The sequence below is a fragment of the Paralichthys olivaceus genome, chromosome 4, assembly GCF_024713975.1.
Source record: "Paralichthys olivaceus isolate ysfri-2021 chromosome 4, ASM2471397v2, whole genome shotgun sequence".
NCBI classification, from domain to species: Eukaryota; Metazoa; Chordata; class Actinopteri; order Pleuronectiformes; family Paralichthyidae; genus Paralichthys; species Paralichthys olivaceus.
Window position 1 is genome coordinate 24,869,898 of NC_091096.1, and position 25,750 is coordinate 24,895,647.

The 25,750-nt window shown below is 40.2% G+C and overlaps 1 protein-coding gene and 14 non-coding genes across 15 annotated transcripts in view; all 15 read left to right on the forward strand.

The window, feature by feature from the left end:
- The window catches only part of pnpla7b (patatin-like phospholipase domain containing 7b), a 53,359-nt gene that overhangs the window by 1,961 nt on the left and 25,648 nt on the right, over nt 1-25,750 (forward strand). Inside the window, 27 exon segments of the mRNA XM_069524349.1 lie at nt 988-1,062; nt 1,347-1,434; nt 1,983-2,062; nt 2,274-2,368; nt 2,505-2,645; nt 4,086-4,245; nt 4,431-4,515; nt 4,635-4,710; nt 4,712-4,820; nt 5,827-5,947; nt 6,054-6,131; nt 6,642-6,724; nt 7,077-7,226; nt 7,402-7,479; nt 8,691-8,896; nt 9,004-9,135; nt 9,321-9,444; nt 9,644-9,833; nt 10,071-10,220; nt 10,952-11,015; nt 11,246-11,414; nt 12,128-12,310; nt 12,401-12,519; nt 13,712-13,868; nt 14,130-14,246; nt 14,506-14,575; nt 14,864-14,980. Of these exon segments, the coding sequence (XP_069380450.1) occupies nt 988-1,062; nt 1,347-1,434; nt 1,983-2,062; nt 2,274-2,368; nt 2,505-2,645; nt 4,086-4,245; nt 4,431-4,515; nt 4,635-4,710; nt 4,712-4,820; nt 5,827-5,947; nt 6,054-6,131; nt 6,642-6,724; nt 7,077-7,226; nt 7,402-7,479; nt 8,691-8,896; nt 9,004-9,135; nt 9,321-9,444; nt 9,644-9,833; nt 10,071-10,220; nt 10,952-11,015; nt 11,246-11,414; nt 12,128-12,310; nt 12,401-12,519; nt 13,712-13,868; nt 14,130-14,246; nt 14,506-14,575; nt 14,864-14,980 (3,217 nt within the window).
- Nucleotides 15,298-15,370, forward strand: trnak-uuu (transfer RNA lysine (anticodon UUU)). Its single transcript has one exon. It is a non-coding gene; the product is annotated as a tRNA-Lys (tRNA).
- trnak-uuu (transfer RNA lysine (anticodon UUU)) lies at nt 16,517-16,589 on the forward strand. The gene has a single exon. It is a non-coding gene; the product is annotated as a tRNA-Lys (tRNA).
- Nucleotides 17,195-17,267, forward strand: trnak-uuu (transfer RNA lysine (anticodon UUU)). The gene has a single exon. It is a non-coding gene; the product is annotated as a tRNA-Lys (tRNA).
- Nucleotides 18,283-18,355, forward strand: trnak-uuu (transfer RNA lysine (anticodon UUU)). Its single transcript has one exon. It is a non-coding gene; the product is annotated as a tRNA-Lys (tRNA).
- Nucleotides 18,849-18,921, forward strand: trnak-uuu (transfer RNA lysine (anticodon UUU)). The gene has a single exon. It is a non-coding gene; the product is annotated as a tRNA-Lys (tRNA).
- On the forward strand, nt 19,598-19,670 carry trnak-uuu (transfer RNA lysine (anticodon UUU)). The gene has a single exon. It is a non-coding gene; the product is annotated as a tRNA-Lys (tRNA).
- On the forward strand, nt 20,278-20,350 carry trnak-uuu (transfer RNA lysine (anticodon UUU)). The gene has a single exon. It is a non-coding gene; the product is annotated as a tRNA-Lys (tRNA).
- trnak-uuu (transfer RNA lysine (anticodon UUU)) lies at nt 20,844-20,916 on the forward strand. Its single transcript has one exon. It is a non-coding gene; the product is annotated as a tRNA-Lys (tRNA).
- Nucleotides 21,554-21,626, forward strand: trnak-uuu (transfer RNA lysine (anticodon UUU)). Its single transcript has one exon. It is a non-coding gene; the product is annotated as a tRNA-Lys (tRNA).
- trnak-uuu (transfer RNA lysine (anticodon UUU)) lies at nt 22,224-22,296 on the forward strand. Its single transcript has one exon. It is a non-coding gene; the product is annotated as a tRNA-Lys (tRNA).
- trnak-uuu (transfer RNA lysine (anticodon UUU)) lies at nt 22,790-22,862 on the forward strand. Its single transcript has one exon. It is a non-coding gene; the product is annotated as a tRNA-Lys (tRNA).
- On the forward strand, nt 23,500-23,572 carry trnak-uuu (transfer RNA lysine (anticodon UUU)). Its single transcript has one exon. It is a non-coding gene; the product is annotated as a tRNA-Lys (tRNA).
- trnak-uuu (transfer RNA lysine (anticodon UUU)) lies at nt 24,066-24,138 on the forward strand. Its single transcript has one exon. It is a non-coding gene; the product is annotated as a tRNA-Lys (tRNA).
- On the forward strand, nt 24,746-24,818 carry trnak-uuu (transfer RNA lysine (anticodon UUU)). The gene has a single exon. It is a non-coding gene; the product is annotated as a tRNA-Lys (tRNA).

Here is a 25,750-nt window from a genome sequence, read left to right on the forward strand (position 1 = left end):
ACTGACACAAACATTCATGTGTGTCTCAGGTACTGATCTCTATAGCAGCAACATTCATACAATCACTGTCATACTTAATGTTGAGCAGAATCACAGGGGTTTTATTTTGAAAGCTTGTGAACTTTGGGGAGGCAGTAGCTCAGTCCATAGCGACTTGGCTTGGGAACCAGAGGGTGGCCGGTTTGAGTCCAGCATGGACGGAAGTTGGAGAGGTGCCAGTTCACCCCCTGGGCACTCACGAGGTACCCTTGAGCAAGGCACCAAACCCCCGGCGCCTTCATGGCTGCCCACTGTTCCATATGTGGTCACTCCGTTCACATGGATGGGTTAAATACAGAGGTCAAATTTCCCCATGTTTGCATGTGTGGGACCATAAAGAGGAATCTTAATCTTAATTTGGGTCTGAAGATCGTGTCAGACCTCTGAAAATGTCAACATGCAATTTGTGAAAAACAACAGCAGTTCAGTTAATCATTCAAGATCATACATGAGCCACTCATGAGAACAATAATGAAGCAAATTCTGTTTTATTTTATGAAAAACATTTGACTATGAAATCATTGCAGATAAACCAGGTGAGATAAACTCAAAGTTTTTTAACTTCACTCTGCAGTAGCTCCTGACCATTAACACAGGACAAGCCAACAGACAGGTTTAGAACTGCTTTAGTTGTTTAAGCTCCACGTCCTTGGAAAATGACTCAGGCACAAGGTTATGAAAACACTTGAGTTTTTATAGCTCTGTGGATAACAAGGCAACGCTTTACAAATATTCCACAACGCGTTATGATTTTCAGCAGATTATTATTATCAGTGCCTTTATTTTAGAGACATTTTAAAGAAAGCGTATGGATTAAGTTTTTGTCATCATATTTTTCAACTGAACATAGTCCTTGTTCTGCTCTGTTTGCTCACACACTCTTGGATCACAGCCGAACCTTGAGTGCAGTCGATGTCATTCCCCCTGTGTTGTTCCTTATTGTTTCAGAGCCTGGTTCCTCTCGGCAGTGAGCTCAAGGCCAGGATGCAGCAGCTTGTGGAAGAAAGGATGGAAATCAATATGGTGACAGTCAATCTCTGACTCCAGTCATTTGACAGAGGCTTACAAACGGCAGTTTTTTTGTATTTAGGAATGCAATGAACATATTACTGTCAGTGTTCATTTTCTTGTCTTTTAGCACAGTATCTATCTATATTTTTTGGGTTAAGCGCTAAAGTCCCTGCAGTTATTGCAGACAAAGCATGAACAGGCAGAGGCTTTTTCAATGACCTGTTGAACTGTTCATTGACTCTTCAATGAACAGTTCTGTATAAATGTTTTGATATTGTTGCCTCTTTTTCTTCCAGTGGACGGCAGTGCTGATTGGATCTGTGACAGTGATATCAGTCGTTGGAGTGGTTGTGTTCCTTCTTTACAGAAGATACAAAATATCAAGTCAGTTCCCAGCATGCAGTACACCATGTTCTATTCTAGAGCACATCTATGTCTAATTTATATCTTTGTATTTTCGGTGTGTAAATAATCACTGTTCATACATTAACGAGCTGTTGACTCATCTAAGATGATTTGACTATTTGTTAGTGTTTCAGAGACAACATTCACTGTTCTTATGAGCATGCAGTTTATGAGTTAGGTCTAAACAGTTATAAGTCAGGTAGTTGATTATATTTTTTAAAGTTATGTACATGCAAATGTAAAAGTAATCATATAGTTTAGTCCTTCTGAGGGGCAGTGTACAGCTCAAACATTAATGCCACCACCTCATGCAACAAACCAGATAACAGCTGCAAACAAATTTGCAAGAAATTTGCACTTGGTTGTAAGTGCATGGACTTTCTTATTTTCAGGAATTAAAAATCTTGTGAACCTGAAAGGTGACTTTATTCAAACAAGATTTACAGTGTGAGCATGAGAGGCATCGACTGGTTGATAGATTACCTAGATTGCAGTTGGTTTTACATAGGCTGTGTGGTGTCTTTCAGAGGCGGAGGCTGGTGTTCCTCATTATCGCTTCAGGAAGAGAGACAAGGTGATGTTCTACGGCAGAAAGATCATGAGAAAGGTCAGTGTCTTCTTAAACATCAAGCTCAGTGTTGCCTGTGTTTATAGACATAACATGTATTCACACATTTTGCACAAGGTCCTTTCTATCTCAAGGGCCCCCTGCTGCTGCGACATGGATTTTCTTTTTCCCAAAATGATGATATAAACTATCACTAATGCTGCCATAGTTTGTTTCAATGATCCAAATTATTCATCTTTTGCTGTTGCAGGTTCAGACGCTGTCGTCTGCCCCTGCCTCTAACTCAAACCCAGCCTCTCGACAGAGAGTTAGGAAGAGGACCAAAGTCCTGTCTATAGCTCGCAAGTGAGTCTAAAGAGACTATTTGAAGATAACTACATATTTTGTATTCTTTTTGCTATTTTTAATTTTGAAATTGCAGCTTTTGTATCAAACATGGCTTGTAGACAAATGTGTTATTTATATGTGCATGTCGTGATAGGATCCTGCGTATCCGGAGGGAGCCCCCCACCCTTCAGCCCAAGGAGCCCCCTCCCTGTCTGCTGGAGGCCGACCTGACTGAGTTTGATGTGCAGAACTCCCATCTCCCCTCTGAGGTGCTGTACATGTTGAAAAATGTCAGGTATGTAAAAACGAGCTGCTCCTCATGAGAAGGAATTAAGTCCTTATGCAGTCCTACAGTGACATATGGAACTAATGAATGATCATTGTATTAGAATGTGAACAATACAACTGCAACCAATGAAAGGAAAGTTTGGGTACATTTTATGGAAATCCTCTCCTGTTGCAGTTGGACAAAGCATCAGTTTAAAGACAAAGATCTGGAGCTTCATAAAATTGTGATGGATAAAATTCCCCTTTTTATTTTAAATATAAAATATATTTTATAGACCAGATGTTTGAATTTATAAGTTGCGAGCTGTTATGATTTTCAACATCAAACAAGTATGACTGTGGAAGAACAGTTACTATCAAGAGGATGGCAGTTCCTATAGCAACCATCTGTTAAAGAAGTGAGGGATGTTACTCAACCATTAATTTCCATTCAACACGTAAATAAAGAAAAAACATAAATTCATCAAAATTATAATTTCTAATAGATATGCCACATAAAGAGACCACCTGTCTCACTATCAATAGTTTTCATTGTTAATGGTGGAGCCTGAGTTTGCCCATGCAGGATCGAATCACAGCACATGACGGTGTATTGCTGCACAGTCCAGGAAAACAACCACCAAACCACAGCTTTATCCAGCACATCACATAATGTGGAAACCCATTTGGCAACACTGTTAGTTTAAATCTGTAGACTTCTGTATTAAAACTACAATAAACATTCAAAACTTTAAACAGATAAAATCTTTCTGATTAGAGTACTAGCTGCTCATGGTGTTTTTGCTCTGGTCAATAAATATGTGCTTTTGAAAGAACTCCTCAGACGTGTAATATTAAAATTAGATTGAGCATATCGTCAATTTAGGCTGATGACAAAGTCAAGCTCAGCCACAATCCGGCATGTTAGCTGACAACAGATCTCTATACCAGCCCTAATCAGCTGATGGCTCAGCTGATCCCCTCCCATTATTCAATTGGCAATGCTCTTATTGTGCCTTGTTTTTTAGCTGCCTACTTGATGTCTGCACCGTTGGGTCTGCCTTCCCCTGCCTTCCATTAAGGCTCCTTAAGTGGGGCATAAGTACCTTATGCATATGCATGAGGGCAGGGAGGTCTCAGAGCAGAGCTATATCACCAAATATAACTTATTGCAGTTATTAAAATCAAATACATTTGGATAAAAGTGGTTCTGACTGAACTTGCCTTTACCACCAGTAACTACAGGTGTTGTCAAACTAAGGTTAATGAGAGCAACAGATCAGAATGTAAGGACAGATCTCTGTCAAGATTCAGGTGGACAGAGTCACAACCGCAGACACGATGACTGAATAGACCTTCATTTCTTTTATTTTACTGTGGGAATTCCTTAACTTGCACTGTTATGTGTGGTGTGAAATGTTGGTAATTGTCATACGTAGTAATAAAATAGCATATGTCTTGTCACTAGGGTGCTGGGCCACTTTGAGAAGCCTCTCTTTCTGGAGCTGTGTCGTCACATGGTGCTGATTCAGCTGCACCAGGGTGAGGGACTCTTCCGTCCAGGTGACACCGATGATAGTATTTACGTGGTTCAAGATGGCCGCCTGGAGCTGTGCATCCATGAGAGTGTAAGAGCAAAATGCTGAAACGCCTACAGCATCACAAAGTCACTAAGACGTTCAGTCTCCGTGATGGATTGTCACCCATTTGCTCTCTGCTTTGTGTATATTGATGATCAGTGTGTGTGGGAAATCTAACCTGTGTTCTGGTTCTTGTGCTGTCATATTAAAATGTGATTGTTTCCTTACTGCAGGATGGCACAGATGCTGTGGTGAAGGAAGTTTTACCAGGAGACAGTGTTCACAGTTTGCTCAGTATCCTAGACATTATCACTGTACGTCTGATGTTGCTCATCACCCTTTGTCTCCTTCTGTTGTACATTCTGTAAAATGTTTGTATTTTATCTTCATCATCTCTGCTGTTTGCTTTATCCTCAACATGACATTTTCTAGAACAGCATACCTTTCAGCCTATGTGTCCATTTACTCCTGTGTTTTTTCTTTCTTTCTATCATTATTTTTATCAGTGGTAAACTCCGTCTTATCCTGTTTCCCTCTCATAGATAATCATGGTGCGTCTTCAGAGAGTGACCTTTCTTGCCTTACACAACTACCTTGGCCTGACCACTGAGCTTTTCAATACGGTACTTGTACTTTTCTTTTTTTTCCTCATCTTACTGTGTGTGGTCTGACATCAAAATATTTTACATCAGATGACTTCACTTTTCTCTTGTGTTACTATTGTTGTCAACCCCACACACATCTACTTCATTCTCTACCCTGGTTTGCAACAATGTCTCGAAAGTAAGAGAAATAGTAGTAACTCAGCAGGGCCATTTCAATATTTATAACATCCTGTGGATGAGGAGGTAGATAGGGTTGTCTGCTAACAAGAAGGTCGGTAGTTTGATCCCTGGCATGGAGGGACAGAGAAAGCACTGTGTATCAAAGCACTGCATGAATTTGTGTTATGTTATAATATTTCTATAAAGTTATATATAATAATGATGGAGACTTGTGATTTTCAACCTGGGGGCTTGACCTCACTGTGAGTCACAAGATAATTTCTGGGGCTCACCAGATGGTTGTATAGAATAAAATAATGTACTTTATTCAAAATAAAATTACATATTTTAGACAAGGACTCTTTTACCCTAACCCTAAATCAGGAGGTCCAGAGTCAGGTCGGAGAAAACCGTCAAAGTTGAACACAATTTAATCATGAGGTTAAGAATTATGCCGTGGAAGACTATGATACAGAGAAACATCTGATCAGTCAGGACTGGTGCAGCGCCACCAGCGGACCCAACCTGTCTATCAAAGCAACACAGTGAGTGACGGGGCAAAAAAGAACTGTCAATGTAAACAAAGCATTATTTCTTAATGTAACTAAAAATATAAGGAAATGTGTGTAGGAACATCTGTTGATGATTGCAGTTCTAAAATGGTGGGTTGTGACTCAAAAAGGTTCAAAACCTCTGATGCAGACTATTATTATGAAATCTAATAAACCCATCAGTTCACAGGGGGAGCACATTCTGGCTGACCTCCTCCCACCATGTCCCTCTTACCATAATCTATATTTAGTAAGAGAAGCCTGTCAATTGAATAGAATTTTTCAATTACTAATGCTCATTGCGTGTGTTACAGGAGAGTCAAGCTATCTCCCTTGTGTCAGTGGCGCATGTTCTGGGTGAGACTCATTCACAGAGAGGCCTTCGCAGGCAGCCTTCGCACTCTGATAACCTGGGCACCGAAAAATCGGATTCAGGTTGGAAACAACAGCATTTTTTCAACATTTTCCCCATCAGGTCACAGTAATTTGTGTTATGATTGTCTAAAGTTCTGCTCTACTTTCTTGATACACACTACAACAGAAACAACCAACTCCTCTGACATCTCCTCATCAAAATACAAGAAATCTCGTTCCCTCTCTACCCCAGTGGCTGTTACAGGTAGTGTATACACACCAAGTGCCATTTCTTATAAATAGATACACACATATAGTATATCATTTTATTTTAAGCCTTTTTTTATGTCTTGATAGGTCATATATATATGTATATATTGCACCCAGAGGCAAATTTGTCATCAGACGATAGCCAATGGCCATAGAGATTGTGTAATATATAATGATTCATTGAATTATGTCAACTCTGCATGCCATTGTAAGTCGCTTCAAACTGTGTAAAATGTTTAAAATCGAAATATTACACATATTAGTAGTAAATAGTAAATAAACATGGACATAAAGTAGACAATTGACAATGAGCTGAGGTTAATGTCACTGCTGCTGCACTGAAAACTATCACCAAGACAAGTATCAGCAGTTTATTAAACAGTAACAGATGCTGCATCCTCTTCGACACATCTGCATAGTTACATGCTTGCCCATCTAGCCATTTTAATTGGTGTAGTGTCACTGAGGGTTGTTGCTGATACTAAACCTTTTTTTTTTCCTGCAGGTGAAATGTCATTTGCCCTCAACAGAGTTTATGAGCAGGACAGAGCTGCCAAAGAGGAGACAGCGCCTCACAGTCCTGTGAAGGTCTCTGGAGAAGAATCCTCTTTCCTACATCTTTAGAAGTTTGCTAGTTTTAATCCTGATAGGTTGCATGGCAGGGACTTAAGGTCAGGTTTACTGAATATGTCAGTTCAGACAACAGTTTTTTCCCTTATGGAATTAGAAGCCACACTTCCCAGTACTTGGGATGCACAGTAATTCTTTACACAAAGGATATGAAGCTCAATCTAAGATTGTAGGATAGTGCATGTCACTCTCTTTTTAATGCATTTATAAATTAACATGGTACACAGTAGGGTCACTTAGAATGAGTGTCCAGTTGTGGTTTAATGTCCATTATATTAACCATTATATTTTTGTCTCTCTGTCTGCTCAGTCTATTCTGAAGAAGAGTGTCACAATGCAGCACACTCCGTCAGCTGTTTACCAATATAGTGATGCTGGAGCAGGAAATGTCCACCAGAATAAAGTCAATGCCATTTTCCAAGCTGCCAAAAAGGACCTGCTGCAGGTCATCCAAATACAGGTAGTTTACAATACAAAGAACATGTACTGTGTCAAATGTCAACTGAAACCAAATCTAATATCAAGGCAAAAACTTGGAAGTTGAGCAGGTATTTGACCATATTAAGGTGATTTGCAAACAGTGCTGTAATTATATTGGTAATAATGACTCCTCTGTTGTCATTTGATGTCATCAGGACCACAATCTGCTGGAGGGGAGGGTGAATCTTCGCCAGGTTAAAGCTGGCACAGTTGTGGCCCGTCAGGGAGACCAGGTCAGTGTTTTGGACCAACACTCACAGAAACTTGCTCTTTGTGGAGGCAACAGGTTATGAAAGCACTAAACAAGGGCCACCATTTCCACTGCAGGACACACGTACATTAAAATCCCAAAATGTATTAACAACAAATGATCAAATTGCAAGTATCAAATATTTACTTGCTAAATCATGTTTTGTTCTCATAGAGTCATATAAGGTGTTTGCCTGGGTAGAGAAAAAAAGGATTGAATAATAAGTAATAATAATAAAAAGTGCTGTGAAAGTCAAGAATCCTAATCATGTCAAATGTTGCTGAGCCTCTGAAACCTTTGAGAACCACCACCTTACGGGTGTTTGTGTGCCCCAGTGATCTTTGAAGCTATGTTGTCAGGTGCGGGTGACATTTGTGTGAGATGTGCATCCTCGCAAACAACTAAACAAAAAACATCTAAGAACATTGCTCCATAGGGCCACTACTGATCAGAAACACCACATGGTATCTTTAATTTACTGAAAGCTCTCCACTCACTCTGCTCTTCCAAGTATGCAGCAGGACCTACAGCTCCTCAGGTAATGTACAAACATAAGGGGTTCTCTCTAGAGCCTGTGTTTGGTTTGGGCTGAGCAACTGCTGAAACACGGATTCAAACAGTTCAGCATGGTGGATTCTATAGAAGAAGACCTGCTTATGATGTAGATATGAAGACATGGTGATTCTTAACTTCCGGTTACTTTAAATGTCAGTAATCGCAAAGACGCTATAACAATATAGAGCTCAGGGTGACTGAAGAGTTGGTGATAATTCACTGTGGTTTTTTTATCTACAACAGAGCACGTACATTACACATAGTTCTTTTGTAGATTATTAACATGCAAATATTTATCAGTGTAGCTTTTATGTTTAACAAAGATAAGAGAAACCAAGTGGTGTGTGGTAATTCTGCCCCGATAAAGTTGGTTGGCTGAGAAAGAGGGAGGTGAAGAAAGGGCCTCTTGTTTTGAGAGGGAACTGATGAACAGGAGCAGTTGATTGGTCTCAAGTGCAACGTAAACTGAAGAGAGGCAGAAGTGAACACTATTAACTATACTATTTATTTATTGTATCAAATTTAGCTTATTAATTTCTGTGGACTCCTGAAAACACCATGTTTCATTTTGAATTAATAGTAACAGTTCAACAGTTTCAGTTTAAGTGTTTAAATGTTAACATTTGTATCTGTCGACAGGATGTGAGCGTGGCGTTTGTCATCTCAGGTTTGCTCCACGTTTACCAGCGTATGATTGACCGCAAGGAGGACACCCTGTTGTTTGTCACCCACCCGGGTGAGATGGTGGGTCACCTGGCTGTTCTGACAGGCGAGCCCCTCATCTTCACTGTCCGAGCTAACAGAGACTGCACCTTCCTCTCCATATCCAAGGCTCACTTCTACGAGTAGGATCAGGCTCACGCGCAAAACATTCAGTTACTTGTTTTTTGCGTTTTTGCTGTTCAGACACGTTTGTAAGCTACAGACGTGTGTGTTTTTCTTGTGTTTGCAGGATGATGCGCGAGGAGCCCAGGGTGGTGTTGAACGTAGCTCACACTGTGGTGAAGAGGGTGTCCCCATTTGTCAGACAGATTGACTTCGCCCTGGACTGGATGGCTTTGGAGGCCGGCCGTGCTGTCTACAGGTATCTTCTCTATGGAACCAAAGATGAAAACAATTTTTTTTCCCTTTCCTTGGTGAAAGTGTTTAATGTCCACTATTTTGTTGTGTTTTTGGTGACACGACAACAAAAAAGAAACATTGGTTGTGACAGCAGCAGGCATAGTAGTGTTGGAAGTGGCCATTTCTTGATTGCCTTATTGTTTTTAGGCAAGGAGACAAATCAGACAGCACCTTCATCGTCCTCAGTGGCCGACTGCGCTCTGTTATTGCAAAGGATGATGGAAAGAAGGAGCTGGCTGGAGAGTATGGTCGCGGTGACTTAATAGGTGTGGTGAGTCATCAGAAACTGCCATACGTGTAGCATTCTGTGCTGGATTTGAATTGTGATTTTATCAACTGCAAAAACCATAAGGTTAGTGTGAAGAGAACATTTCTTAGATTTAAATCAATAAAGACACACTTCCAGGAGAAACACTACAATACACTAGACTACAAATTGCAGTACAACTCTTTTTGTGTGGATTGATCAGGTTGAGGCCCTGACACACATGAACCGAGCCACCACAGTCCACGCTGTCAGAGACTCCGAGCTGGCCAAACTTCCTGAAGGAGCTCTGAACTCCATCAAGAGGAGGTATCCTCAAGTTGTCACCAGGCTGATCCACCTGCTGGGACAGAAGATCCTGGGCAACATGCAGCAAGTCAATGGACCCCTGGCTGGTACATATGTTCTCTTTTTGTTAGTGTATGTCAGGGTGGAACTGGATTCATCTGCTTTACAAACAATAGGTACATTAATTGTTATCATGCAAACTTTGAACTGCCATCTGACTTACAACATCTAGCACTCAGTTTGGCTAAAACACTCCAAAAAGTAGTTAAATGTATGGTTGTTAGCATATTATATTGTATATGTGTCTGTAATATCCATTAAGAGAAACATCCTTCTCCCTGCAGCTCGTAGTCTGGCTCTCAACACCCCGACCAGTAAGTGGGATGCAGGGAATCCAGCTTCTAACCTGTCCACTGTGGCCATCCTGCCTGTGTCTGAGGAGGTTCCTCTCACCTCCTTCACTCTGGAGCTGCAGCATGCGCTCAGTGGCATCGGTACACACACACTCACATTACATTCACACACAAAAAAACAAGACAAACAATTGCAATACACAAATACAAATGATACAAATTTAAATACTAATGTAAACTTAGGCCTCTCAATTCCATATCTCATACAAATATTTTATAATGATTTATTATTGACCCTCATACAAACTCTCTCTTAAACATCCACACACGTACCTTGAGCCAGAAACAGATTTCTATTTCAAACACCATTTTGAATAGTTCTTTATTCAAATTGGAGGTAACATAACAAATAAATAGATAGTTGAATCGCTATTATTGAAATTACATATTGTCTTAATATAAACCGTCGATCAGAGATGTGCATCCTCTGATGGTTTTGCTCTTATTTTGGTTCATCCTCTGCTGCACATTGTCAGTCATCGATTTTCTATGTTCCATTTTTCTTGTTATAGCATTGTGCATGAGGCCTAAGATGTAACAAACACCAAATTATTTTGATTGCTGAATTTTGGACCAAAAGGGCCAAAAGAACGGTGGCTAAAGACTGAGATAAAAACTCACAGAGATAAAGATCATGTACAGCAGTGAAGACCTGCACTACTTACTGACTACACCTACCTTATATAAAATACATGTCCACTTGTTGAAGATCAGGAGAACCAGAACCATTCTACTTCACTTTATTCAAAGCAGTTTTATAGTTCTTTTTTTAAAAAAAACCCTACCTATATGTATGTTTCTGATTTCTGAAGGTCCCACTCAACTCCTGACCAGTGACATCATCAAACAGCGACTCGGCTCTGCTGCTCTGGACAGGTAGACATTTGTAAATAGTAATAAATAATAGTAATGCCAGTTGAGACTGAGTTCAGATTTTTTGAAGTCTGATGAGATATGACTAGTTATGTTGTCTGATTGTTTCTTTACGACACAAGCAGCGTTGCAGTTACAGTTTAATTCTCATAGACAAAAAGATATAAGATTCAGGGATGTCATTTTGCTTTAACAGTTGACATGTTGCTGACATTTGTACATCTTCCCTTTAGTGTCCACGAGTACCGTCTGTCCAGTTGGCTTGGGCAGCAGGAAGACATCCATCGTATAGTCCTCTACCAGTCTGACTCTGGCCTCACGCCTTGGACCCAGCGCTGCATCCGCCAGGCTGACTGCATCATCATTGTGGGACTGGGTGAGCAGGAGCCCACTGTAGGCGAGGTCAGTGAAAACCTGAGCGGCTGCTCAGCTCTGCCTTCTTGACACACATAACACGAAAAAAAAAATTATAGACTCCATGACTCCGATTTTTTTATTATAATAAGAATGAAAGAATAGTTTCTACCCCCTGCTACGGATCCGCAACAAAATTTAATGAGTGTCTCTTGTCATGTCTCTTATCGTTTGCAAAAGATACTGCCTTCACTTATTCATGATGTCACTTATATGATGTCACATATGATAGGCAATCATTTTCTGATTAATATTCTTTAGCTTGTCTCTCTATTATCTGCAGGGATATCTTGGAGAAAGAGGAACATATTTCTGTTGAACTTTACAATTGACCCATGATCTCCAAAATAAAATAAATTGGAGACACCCCAGCCCCCCCCCCCCCCAAACTCACGCACACACACACAGCATTTCTGGCGTGCAGGGTAGATATTTTGTATGTGAAAATGTTGTTATACAGTTAAGTAAATTAAATTAGTTGAAGTAAAATTCTTACCATGGAGAAAGGCTTCGATCAGCTATTAGTAGTATCACTGTCAGAAAGGCCAACTTAACTACAGTGTTTGATGATTTAACTAAGTCGATTCCTCTGAAGTTACTACTTCCCTCTGACTTGAAATGCTATCATGTACAGCTACATCCATAAAATCACAGTATTACATTCTCTTACTTTTACTTGCTACATTTTTTTCCACCTGCAGTTAGAGCGAATGTTGGAGGGCAGTGCAGTTCGGGCCCAGAAGCAGCTGGTGTTGCTGCACAGGGAGGATGGCCCGCAGCCCAAAGGGACGGCCGAGTGGCTCAACATGCGGAGCTGGATCTCCAGACACCATCACCTGTCCTGCCCCCGCAGGGTCTTCTCCAGGCGCAGTTTACCTCAGCTGGTATTAAACCCCGACTCACTCAAGTCTGTTATTGAGCAATTCTAGCCAGTTTGCAAATGCTTAACACCTGCTTTTGTTTGTGATCTCCAGAGAGAGTTGTACCAGCGTGTGTTTGAAAAATGTCCAGATCGTCATTCTGACTTCTCCCGTTTGGCCAGGATCCTGACAGGAAACAGCATCGCCCTTGTATTTGGTGGAGGAGGTGCCAGGTACTGACGTTTTGAACACACACACATTTAAAACACTAACATGGTGAGATTGAGTCTCAGGAATCAAACACATACCCTGTAATTTGGTACTTTCACATATTACCTATGATTTTGTCCAGTTGACAAGTGTAAACATTGAGTTTGCAGTGGATTGTGTTAGGTGTTCACATTGTTTTTTTAATATTTTATAAGCCATCAATAACAATAAATAATATTAGACACTGCATCTATCAAGCATCAAGCAGCAGCATCACTGGTGAAAAACAAAAATGGAAACAGAAGAGGCCACCACCGAGAATCAGCCATAATGATGTAGTAGACATTGGGATATAGGCTACACTCTTGACTTTTAATGTGGTACTTTTCCCATAGTCTATTTCTGTCAATTTATTTTTACTTCCACTGGCTGTTACCACATTTTGTTTTGCTCACAGATGAATGTAGCTGCATCATACATTTTTTATTGTTGATTTTGTGATTTATTTCTTTAGAAATATTGTATTTCTTATGGTGTTATTCAATTCAATCTTGGATAAATTAAACCTATATCAGCATCAGTCCAGTCGAGGACAGCACTGGAGGACATGTGAAAAATGTCATTACGTGTAAAGCATATAATTATCTGTTTTAACTTTTCGTTTATTTAAGTATTAAAATGAAACATTAGAAGAGGAAAAATGGAACCTTCGTGCATAACTATCAATACAGCCAGTAACCATCTGATATCAATTTACATTAATACATGATATGTATAATATGGACATTCTGATTATTTCTGTTTCCTTTTGTCTCTGCTCCTGTTTGTCCTGGAGCTCTGATGAGGTAGGGACTTTGTTCCTCTCAGTTATGACCTGAGACACCTGGTAGTTTATGACCACATCAGATAAAAGATGCTCTCCTAGCCTTCGTTGTACATAGCTGTACCTATCTGTGCACATGTGGCTCTGTATTTTTAAGTCATGTAACATATGTAAATAATCTTTCAATTACATACTCTTATCTATTTATTGGGATTTGACACATTATTTCTTCACAAAATCATAGAAAAATATCAAACCTCACTCCACTGGGTTTTTATATAATGAAGATAATCCAACTGTGAATATGAGACTCAAGGACTTGTTAAAATACAATTTAACTTAAAAGGTATCAGGTATATATGTGATATTTGTTTTGATGGATCTCTTTTCAGGGGTTGCTCTCAGGTTGGAATCCTACGGGCATTGAACGAGGCAGGGATCCCCATCGACCTGGTGGGCGGCACCTCCATCGGCTCTTTAATGGGAGCTCTGTATGCTGAGGAGAAGAGCTACAGTCGCTTGAGGGTTCGGGCTCGAGAATGGGCTATGGTGTGTTTAGATCACACTGACAATATTAAACCTATTTTCAAAACTGTTTCTCACCTGGTTTGAAAAAAATGAATTTCTGTTGCTAAATCTTTGTCAGTAATAGAAAATGGTTGTAAACCAAGTTATTATGACCAACCTTTGTTATGATTCTGTTTCAAAGTTTACCCTTGTTTGCCTGCAACATGTTTTAGCAGCTATGATTTTACCGATCAGTATATTACCTTTTTTTAACTTACTTTCGTAACTTCCCTCCTTCTCCAGGACATGACCTCATACTTTAAGAAGATATTGGATCTTACCTACCCAGTTACTTCCATGTTTTCTGGAGCATCCTTTAACTCCAGTGTTAGCTCTGTCTTCAAGGACAAACAGATCGAGGTAAGATTAAGGCTTTCTTTAAAATATGTTTTTTAACCTCTCAGCTGCCAGTAATATTAAGCCGTTGATTTATGCATCTAAAAGTTTCACATTATTTACAAAGAGCTAGAGCTTAGCAGTTAGGCAGAGCAGATTTTTACTGGAGATCTAAATTGTTCCAAACCACTTCATTAACTTGGGGATTCTGTGATTATTGTCTTATTATATTAAAGTGTTTACAGTCATGCTCACAAATGTTGCTTTGTCTTTCTTCTCCTAGGACCTGTGGCTACCGTATTTTAACATCACTACAGATATCACAGCTTCCTCCATGAGAGTACACACTGACGGTCTGTCACACTTTTATTTCTACTTTGAAAAATGACATCAACATTTGATATATTTCCATTATCCCTAATGAATCCCTTTAGACTTGAGTGTGTAATTGACTGTCCCAAAACGGAAATGCTCTGTTCAATTTAATACACGTTAGACAAAATGACAAAATCCTTGCAGGTAGTGAAATCTACAAAAACTTTGAAACAAATCTACACATAGAGCTGAAGATTTGAAGATTTTTTTACATTTTCAGATATCTGTCAACCAGTCAATTATACCACTACCTCTCTCCTGCTTAGGCTCGTTATGGAGGTATGTCAGGGCCAGTATGTCATTGTCTGGTTACCTGCCCCCTCTGTGTGATCCTAAAGATGGACATTTACTCATGGACGGGGGCTACATCAACAACCTGCCTGGTGAGAAGCTCTGTTCCTGTTTCATATGAGAGAAAATGATATAAAAATCTAAATCAAAATTTCTGTGTTTAAAAAACATGAAACCATTATTTTTGTTTGTTAGCATGTTGAAAGGTATGACTGACAAGATTGATGAAACATTTTCTTTTATGGATACATTAGCTTCCCCCCAAAATGTTGTAGAAACGATTAGAATGTTCTAATGAACTCATTCAACCTTCTTAATCAGGCCTTATACACTTTAAAAAATAATATTTTAACACATACAATTTTTGGTCTTTATGCAATAACTAAGTATTTACCTTGCACCTTTTGAAGCCTGGATAGCTCAGCCGGTAGAGCATCAGACTTTTAATCTGAGGGTCCAGGGTTCAAGTCCCTGTTCAGGTGCTGTACTCCTTTAAAGGGAGTTACATTGAAATTACTATTAGGTAGCATTATAAAAAAACAACACCCCTTTCACTATCATGTCTTCCAACACTGACATACTCTCACACTTATCAAAGATGGAAATTAACAAGTGTGCCATGGCTGCTTTCATGCTGGATCTGTGTCTTCTGATGGGTGTATGCAATCACAGGCATCCTTGAATCAAGTTTGCAAGTACAGAGTTTTCCTGACATTTAGAATCAACTTCTGCCATGGTCCTGTTCCACCACAAGTACTCAGAAGTATTCATCCTTCCTTGCTGATGATTTAACCAGTGTGTCATTGTCCTGTTCCACCACAAGTACTCAGAAGTATTCATCTTTCCTTGCTGATGATTTAACCAGTGTGTCATGGTCCTGTTCCACCACAAGTACTCAGAAGTATTCATCTTTTCTTGCTGATGATTTAACCAGTGTTTCATGGTCCACCACAAATACTCAGAAGTATTCATCTTTCCTTGCCGTAGATTTAACCAGTGTGTCATGGTCCACAACAAGTACTCAGAAGTATTCACCTTACTTGCCGTAGATTTAACCAGTGTGTCATTGTCCTGTTCCACCACAAATACTTAGAAGTATTCATCTTTTCTTGCTGATGATTTAACCAGTTTGTCATGGTCCTGTTCCACCACAAATACTAAGAAGTATTCATCTTTTCTTGCTGATGATTTAACCAGTTTGTCATGGTCCTGTTCCACCACAAATAATAAGAAGTATTCATCTTTTCTTGCTGATGATTTAACCAGTGTGTCATGGTCCTATTCCACCACAAATACTCAAAAGTATTCATCTTTCCTTGCTGTTGATTTAACAAGTGTGCCATGGCTGCTTTCATGCTGGATCTGTGTCTTCTGATGGGTGTATGCCATCACAGGTATCCTTCAATCAAGTTTGCAAGTAAAGAGTTTTCCTGACATTTGGATTCAACTTCTGCCATGGTCCTGTTCCACCACAAGGACTCAAAAGTATTCATCTTTCCTTGTTGCAGATGCCCTTCAACTGCTCTACCGTATGAAGTGGTACATTGTCGTTGGTAGTAATGGATGTGTGTATAAATGTCAATTTACACTACGCGCAAATCTTTGACCCTAAAAATGCACCTTTTGAAGCCTGGATAGCTCAGCTGGTAGAGCATCAGACTTTTAATCTGAGGGTCCAGGGTTCAAGTCCCTGTTCAGGTGCTGTACACCTTTAAAGGGAGTTACATTGAAATTACTATTAGGTAGCATTATAAAAAAACAACACCGCTTTCACTATCATGTCTTCCAACACTGACATACTCTCACACTTATCAAAGATGGAAATTAACAAGTGTGTCATGGCTGCTTTCATGCTGGATCTGTGTCTTATGAAGGATCTATGCCAACATAGGCATCCTTGAATCAAGTTTGCAAGTATAAAGTTTTCCTGACATTTGGACTCAACTTCTGCCATGGTCCTGTTCCACCACAAGTACTCAGAAGTATTCATCTTTCCTTGCTGTTGATTTAACAAGTGTGCCATGGCTGCTTTCATGCTGGATCTGTGTCTTCTGATGGGTGTATGCCATCACAGGTATCCTTCAATCAAGTTTGCAAGTAAAGAGTTTTCCTGACATTTGGATTCAACTTCTGTCATGGTCCTGTTCCACCACAAGGACTCAAAAGTATTCATCTTTCCTTGTTGCAGATGCCCTTCAACTGCTCTACCGTATGAAGTGGTACATTGTCGTTGGTAGTAATGTGTGTGTATAAATGTCAATTTACACTACGCGCAAATCTTTGACCCTAAAAATGCACCTTTTGAAGCCTGGATAGCTCAGCTGGTAGAGCATCAGACTTTTAATCTGAGGGTCCAGGGTTCAAGTCCCTGTTCAGGCGCTGTACACCTTTAAAGGGAGTTACATTGAAATTACTATTAGGTAGCATTATAAAAAAACAACACCGCTTTCACTATCATGTCTTCCAACACTGACATACTCTCACACTTATCAAAGATGGAAATTAACAAGTGTGTCATGGCTGCTTTCATGCTGGATTTGTGTCTTATGAAGGATCTATGCCAACATAGGCATCCTTGAATCAAGTTTGCAAGTATAAAGTTTTCCTGACATTTGGACTCAACTTCTGCCATGGTCCTGTTCCACCACAAGGACTCAGAAGTATTCATCCTTCCTTGCTGATGATTTAACCAGTGTGTCATTGTCCTGTTCCACCACAAGTACTCAGAAGTATTCATCTTTCCTTGCTGATGATTTAACCAGTGTGTCATGGTCCTGTTCCACCACAAGTACTCAGAAGTATTCATCTTTTCTTGCTGATGATTTAACCAGTGTTTCATGGTCCACCACAAATACTCAGAAGTATTCATCTTTCCTTGCCGTAGATTTAACCAGTGTGTCATGGTCCTGTTCCACCACAAATACTAAGAAGTATTCATCTTTTCTTGCTGATGATTTAACCAGTTTGTCATGGTCCTGTTCCACCACAAATACTAAGAAGTATTCATCTTTTCTTGCTGATGATTTAACCAGTGTGTCATGGTCCTGTTCCACCACAAATACTCAGAAGTATTCATCTTTCCTTGCTGTTGATTTAACAAGTGTGCCATGGCTGCTTTCATGCTGGATCTGTGTCTTCTGATGGGTGTATGCCATCACAGGTATCCTTCAATCAAGTTTGCAAGTAAAGAGTTTTCCTGACATTTGGACTCAACTTCTGCCATGGTCCTGTTCCACCACAAGGACTCAAAAGTATTCATCTTTCCTTGTTGCAGATGCCCTTCAACTGCTCTACCGTATGAAGTGGTACATTGTCGTTGGTAGTAATGTATGTGTGTATAAATGTCAATTTACACTACGCGCAAATCTTTGACCCTAAAGATGCACCTTTTGAAGCCTGGATAGCTCAGCCGGTAGAGCATCAGACTTTTAATCTGAGGGTCCAGGGTTCAAGTCCCTGTTCAGGCGCTGTACACCTTTAAAGGGAGTTACATTGAAATTACTATTAGGTAGCATTATAAAAAAACAACACCGCTTTCACTATCATGTCTTCCAACACTGACATACTCTCACACTTATCAAAGATGGAAATTAACAAGTGTGTCATGGCTGCTTTCATGCTGGATCTGTGTCTTATGAAGGATCTATGCCAACATAGGCATCCTTGAATCAAGTTTGCAAGTATAAAGTTTTCCTGACATTTGGACTCAACTTCTGCCATGGTCCTGTTCCACCACAAGTACTCAGAAGTATTCATCTTTCCTTGCTGTAGATTTAACCAGTGTGTCATGGTCCTGTTCCACCACAAATACTAAGAAGTATTCATCTTTCCTTGTTGTAGATTCCCTTCGACTGCTCTACCGTATGAAGTGGTACATTGTCGTTGGTAGTAATGTATGCGTATATAAACGTCAATTTACACTACGCGCAAATCTTTGACCCTAAAGATGCACCTTTTGAAGCCTGGATAGCTCAGCCGGTAGAGCATCAGACTTTTAATCTGAGGGTCCAGGGTTCAAGTCCCTGTTCAGGTGCTGTACACCTTTAAAGGGAGTTACATTGAAATTACTATTAGGTAGCATTATAAAAAAACAACACTGCTTTCACTATCATGTCTTCCAACACTGACATACTCTCACACTTATCAAAGATGGAAATTAACAAGTGTGTCATGGCTGCTTTCATGCTGGATTTGTGTCTTATGAAGGATCTATGCCAACATAGGCATCCTTGAATCAAGTTTGCAAGTATAAAGTTTTCCTGACATTTGGACTCAACTTCTGCCATGGTCCTGTTCCACCACAAGTACTCAGAAGTATTCATCTTTCCTTGCTGTTGATTTAACAAGTGTGCCATGGCTGCTTTCATGCTGGATCTGTGTCTTCTGATGGGTGTATGCCATCACAGGTATCCTTCAATCAAGTTTGCAAGTAAAGAGTTTTCCTGACATTTGGACTCAACTTCTGCCATGGTCCTGTTCCACCACAAGTACTCAGAAGTATTCATCTTTCCTTGCCGCAGATTTAACCAGTGTGTCATGGTCCTGTTCCACCACAAATACTAAGAAGTATTCATCTTTCCTTGTTGTAGATGCCCTTCGACTGCTCTACCGTATGAAGTGGTACATTGTCTTTGGTAGTAATGTATGCGTATATAAACGTCAATTTACACTACGCGGAAATCTTTGACCCTAAAGATGCACCTTTTGAAGCCTGGATAGCTCAGCCGGTAGAGCGTCAGACTTTTAATCTGAGGGTCCAGGGTTCAAGTCCCTGTTCAGGCGCTGTACTCCTTTAAAGGGAGTTACATTGAAATTCCTATTAGGTAGCATTATAAAAAAACAACACCCCTTTCACTAACATGTCTTCCAACACTGACATACTCTCACACTTATCAAAGATGGAAATTAACAAGTGTGTCATGGCTGCTTTCATGCTGGATCTGTGTCTTCTGATGGGTGTATGCAATCACAGGCATCCTTGAATTAAGTTTGCAATTATAGAGTTTTCCTGACATTTGGACTCAACTTCTGCCATGGTCCTGTTCCACCACAAATACTCAGAAGTATTCATCTTTCCTTGCTGTTGATTTAACAAGTGTGCCATGGCTGCTTTCATGCTGGATCTGTGTCTTCTGATGGGTGTATGCCATCACAGGTATCCTTCAATCAAGTTTGCAAGTAAAGAGTTTTCCTGACATTTGGACTCAACTTCTGCCATGGTCCTGTTCCACCACAAGGACTCAAAAGTATTCATCTTTCCTTGTTGCAGATGCCCTTCAACTGCTCTACCGTATGAAGTGGTACATTGTCGTTGGTAGTAATGGATGTGTTTATAAATGTCAATTTACACTACGCACAATTCTTTGACCCTAAAGATGCACCTTTTGAAGCCTGGATAGCTCAGCCGGTAGAGCATCAGACTTTTAATCTGAGGGTCCAGGGTTCAAGTCCCTGTTCAGGCGCTGTACACCTTTAAAGGGAGTTACATTGAAATTACTATTAGGTAGCATTATAAAAAAACAACACCGCTTTCACTATCATGTCTTCCAACACTGACATACTCTCACACTTATCAAAGATGGAAATTAACAAGTGTGTCATGGCTGCTTTCATGCTGGATCTGTGTCTTATGAAGGATCTATGCCAACATAGGCATCCTTGAATCAAGTTTGCAAGTATAAAGTTTTCCTGACATTTGGACTCAACTTCTGCCATGGTCCTGTTCCACCACAAGTACTCAGAAGTATTCATCTTTCCTTGCCGTAGATTTAACCAGTGTGTCATGGTCCTGTTCCACCACAAATACTAAGAAGTATTCATCTTTCCTTGTTGTAGATTCCCTTCGACTGCTCTACTGTATGAAGTGGTACATTGTCGTTGGTAGTAATGTATGCGTATATAAACGTCAATTTACACTACGCGCAAATCTTTGACCCTAAAGATGCACCTTTTGAAGCCTGGATAGCTCAGCCGGTAGAGCATCAGACTTTTAATCTGAGGGTCCAGGGTTCAAGTCCCTGTTCAGGTGCTGTACACCTTTAAAAGGAGTTACATTGAAATTACTATTAGGTAGCATTATAAAAAAACAACACTGCTTTCACTATCATGTCTTCCAACACTGACATACTCTCACACTTATCAAAGATGGAAATTCAGAAGTATTCATCTTTCCTTGCTGTTGATTTAACAAGTGTGCCATGGCTGCTTTCATGCTGGATCTGTGTCTTCTGATGGGTGTATGCCATCACAGGCATCCTTGAATTAAGTTTGCAATTATAGAGTTTTCCTGACATTTGGACTCAACTTCTGCCATGGTCCTGTTCCACCACAAATACTCAGAAGTATTCATCTTTCCTTGCTGTTGATTTAACAAGTGTGCCATGGCTGCTTTCATGCTGGATCTGTGTCTTCTGATGGGTGTATGCAATCACAGGCATCCTTGAATCAAGTTTGCAATTATAGAGTTTTCCTGACATTTGGACTCAACTTCTGCCATGGTCCTGTTCCACCACAAGTACTCAGAAGTATTCATCTTTCCTTGTTGCAGATGCCCTTCAACTGCTCTACCGTATGAAGTGGTACATTGTCGTTGGTAGTAATGTGTGTGTATAAATGTCAATTTACACTACGCGCAAATCTTTGACCCTAAAAATGCACCTTTTGAAGCCTGGATAGCTCAGCCGGTAGAGCATCAGACTTTTAATCTGAGGGTCCAGGGTTCAAGTCCCTGTTCAGGCGCTGTACTCCTTTACATTGAAATTCCTATTAGGTAGCATTATAAAAAAACAACACCCCTTTCACTATCATGTCTTCCAACACTGACATACTCTCACACTTATCAAAGATGGAAATTAACAAGTGTGTCATGGCTGCTTTCATGCTGGATCTGTGTCTTCTGATGGGTGTATGCAATCACAGGCATCCTTGAATTAAGTTTGCAATTATAGAGTTTTCCTGACATTTGGACTCAACTTCTGCCATGGTCCTGTTCCACCACAAATACTCAGAAGTATTCATCTTTCCTTGCTGTTGATTTAACAAGTGTGCCATGGCTGCTTTCATGCTGGATCTGTGTCTTCTGATGGGTGTATGCCATCACAGGTATCCTTCAATCAAGTTTGCAAGTAAAGAGTTTTCCTGACATTTGGACTCAACTTCTGCCATGGTCCTGTTCCACCACAAGGACTCAAAAGTATTCATCTTTCCTTGTTGCAGATGCCCTTCAACTGCTCTACCGTATGAAGTGGTACATTGTCGTTGGTAGTAATGTATGTGTGTATAAATGTCAATTTACACTACGCGCAAATCTTTGACCCTAAAGATGCACCTTTTGAAGCCTGGATAGCTCAGCCGGTAGAGCATCAGACTTTTAATCTGAGGGTCCAGGGTTCAAGTCCCTGTTCAGGCGCTGTACACCTTTAAAGGGAGTTACATTGAAATTACTATTAGGTAGCATTATAAAAAAACAACACCGCTTTCACTATCATGTCTTCCAACACTGACATACTCTCACACTTATCAAAGATGGAAATTAACAAGTGTGTCATGGCTGCTTTCATGCTGGATCTGTGTCTTATGAAGGATCTATGCCAACATAGGCATCCTTGAATCAAGTTTGCAAGTATAAAGTTTTCCTGACATTTGGACTCAACTTCTGCCATGGTCCTGTTCCACCACAAGTACTCAGAAGTATTCATCTTTCCTTGCCGTAGATTTAACCAGTGTGTCATGGTCCTGTTCCACCACAAATACTAAGAAGTATTCATCTTTCCTTGTTGTAGATTCCCTTCGACTGCTCTACCGTATGAAGTGGTACATTGTCGTTGGTAGTAATGTATGCGTATATAAACGTCAATTTACACTACGCGCAAATCTTTGACCCTAAAGATGCACCTTTTGAAGCCTGGATAGCTCAGCCGGTAGAGCATCAGACTTTTAATCTGAGGGTCCAGGGTTCAAGTCCCTGTTCAGGTGCTGTACACCTTTAAAAGGAGTTACATTGAAATTACTATTAGGTAGCATTATAAAAAAACAACAATGCTTTCACTATCATGTCTTCCAACACTGACATACTCTCACACTTATCAAAGATGGAAATTCAGAAGTATTCATCTTTCCTTGCTGTTGATTTAACAAGTGTGCCATGGCTGCTTTCATGCTGGATCTGTGTCTTCTGATGGGTGTATGCCATCACAGGCATCCTTGAATTAAGTTTGCAATTATAGAGTTTTCCTGACATTTGGACTCAACTTCTGCCATGGTCCTGTTCCACCACAAATACTCAGAAGTATTCATCTTTCCTTGCTGTTGATTTAACAAGTGTGCCATGGCTGCTTTCATGCTGGATCTGTGTCTTCTGATGGGTGTATGCAATCACAGGCATCCTTGAATCAAGTTTGCAATTATAGAGTTTTCCTGACATTTGGACTCAACTTCTGCCATGGTCCTGTTCCACCACAAGTACTCAGAAGTATTCATCTTTCCTTGTTGCAGATGCCCTTCAACTGCTCTACCGTATGAAGTGGTACATTGTCGTTGGTAGTAATGTGTGTGTATAAATGTCAATTTACACTACGCGCAAATCTTTGACCCTAAAAATGCACCTTTTGAAGCCTGGATAGCTCAGCCGGTAGAGCATCAGACTTTTAATCTGAGGGTCCAGGGTTCAAGTCCCTGTTCAGGCGCTGTACACCTTTAAAGGGAGTTACATTGAAATTACTATTAGGTAGCATTATAAAAAAACAACACTGCTTTCACTATCATGTCTTCCAACACTGACATACTCTCACACTTATCAAAGATGGAAATTAACAAGTGTGTCATGGCTGCTTTCATGCTGGATCTGTGTCTTATGAAGGATCTATGCCAACACAGGCATCCTTGAATCAAGTTTGCAAGTATAAAGTTTTCCTGACATTTGGACTCAACTTCTGCCATGGTCCTGTTCCACCACAAGTACTCAGAAGTATTCATCTTTCCTTGCCGTAGATTTAACCAGTGTGTCATGGTCCTGTTCCACCACAAATACTAAGAAGTATTCATCTTTCCTTGTTGTAGATGCCCTTCGACTGCTCTACCGTATGAAGTGGTACATTGTCTTTGGTAGTAATGTATGCGTATATAAACGTCAATTTACACTACGCGCAAATCTTTGACCCTAAAGTTGCACCTTTTGAAGCCTGGATAGCTCAGCCGGTAGAGCATCAGACTTTTAATCTGAGGGTCCAGGGTTCAAGTCCCTGTTCAGGCGCTGTACTCCTTTAAAGGGAGTTGCATTGAAATTACTATTAGGTAGCATTATAAAAAAACAACACCCCTTTCACTATCATGTCTTCCAACACTGACATACTCTCACACTTATCCAAGATGGAAATTAACAAGTGTGTCATGGCTGCTTTCATGCTGGATCTGTGTCTTCTGATGGGTGTATGCAATCACAGGCATCCTTGAATTAAGTTTGCAATTATAGAGTTTTCCTGACATTTGGACTCAACTTCTGCCATGGTCCTGTTCCACCACAAATACTCAGAAGTATTCATCTTTCCTTGCTGTTGATTTAACAAGTGTGCCATGGCTGCTTTCATGCTGGATCTGTGTCTTCTGATGGGTGTATGCCATCACAGGTATCCTTCAATCAAGTTTGCAAGTAAAGAGTTTTCCTGACATTTGGACTCAACTTCTGTCATGGTCCTGTTCCACCACAAGGACTCAAAAGTATTCATCTTTCCTTGTTGCAGATGCCCTTCAACTGCTCTACCGTATGAAGTGGTACATTGTCGTTGGTAGTAATGGATGTGTTTATAAATGTCAATTTACACTACGCACAATTCTTTGACCCTAAAGATGCACCTTTTGAAGCCTGGGTAGCTCAGCCGGTAGAGCATCAGACTTTTAATCTGAGGGTCCAGGGTTCAATTCCCTGTTCAGGCGCTGTACTCCTTTAAAGGGAGTTACATTGAAATTCCTATTAGGTAGCATTATAAAAAAACAACACCGCTTTCACTATCATGTCTTCCAACACTGACATACTCTCACACTTATCAAAGATGGAAATTAACAAGTGTGTCATGGCTGCTTTCATGCTGGATCTGTGTCTTCTGATGGGTGTATGCAATCACAGGCATCCTTGAATCAAGTTTGCAAGTACAGAGTTTTCCTGACATTTAGAATCAACTTCTGCCATGGTCCTGTTCCACCACAAGTACTCAGAAGTATTCATCCTTCCTTGCTGATGATTTAACCAGTGTGTCATTGTCCTGTTCCACCACAAGTACTCAGAAGTATTCATCTTTCCTTGCTGATGATTTAACCAGTGTGTCATGGTCCTGTTCCACCACAAGTACTCAGAAGTATTCATCCTTCCTTGCTGATGATTTAACCAGTGTGTCATTGTCCTGTTCCACCACAAGTACTCAGAAGTATTCATCCTTCCTTGCTGATGATTTAACCAGTGTGTCATTGTCCTGTTCCACCACAAGTACTCAGAAGTATTCATCCTTCCTTGCTGATGATTTAACCAGTGTTTCATGGTCCACCACAAATACTCAGAAGTATTCATCTTTCCTTGCCGTAGATTTAACCAGTGTGTCATGGTCCACAACAAGTACTCAGAAGTATTCACCTTACTTGCCGTAGATTTAACCAGTGTGTCATGGTCCTGTTCCACCACAAATACTAAGAAGTATTCATCTTTTCTTGCTGATGATTTAACCAGTGTGTCATGGTCCTATTCCACCACAAATACTCAAAAGTATTCATCTTTCCTTGCTGTTGATTTAACAAGTGTGCCATGGCTGCTTTCATGCTGGATCTGTGTCTTCTGATGGGTGTATGCCATCACAGGTATCCTTCAATCAAGTTTG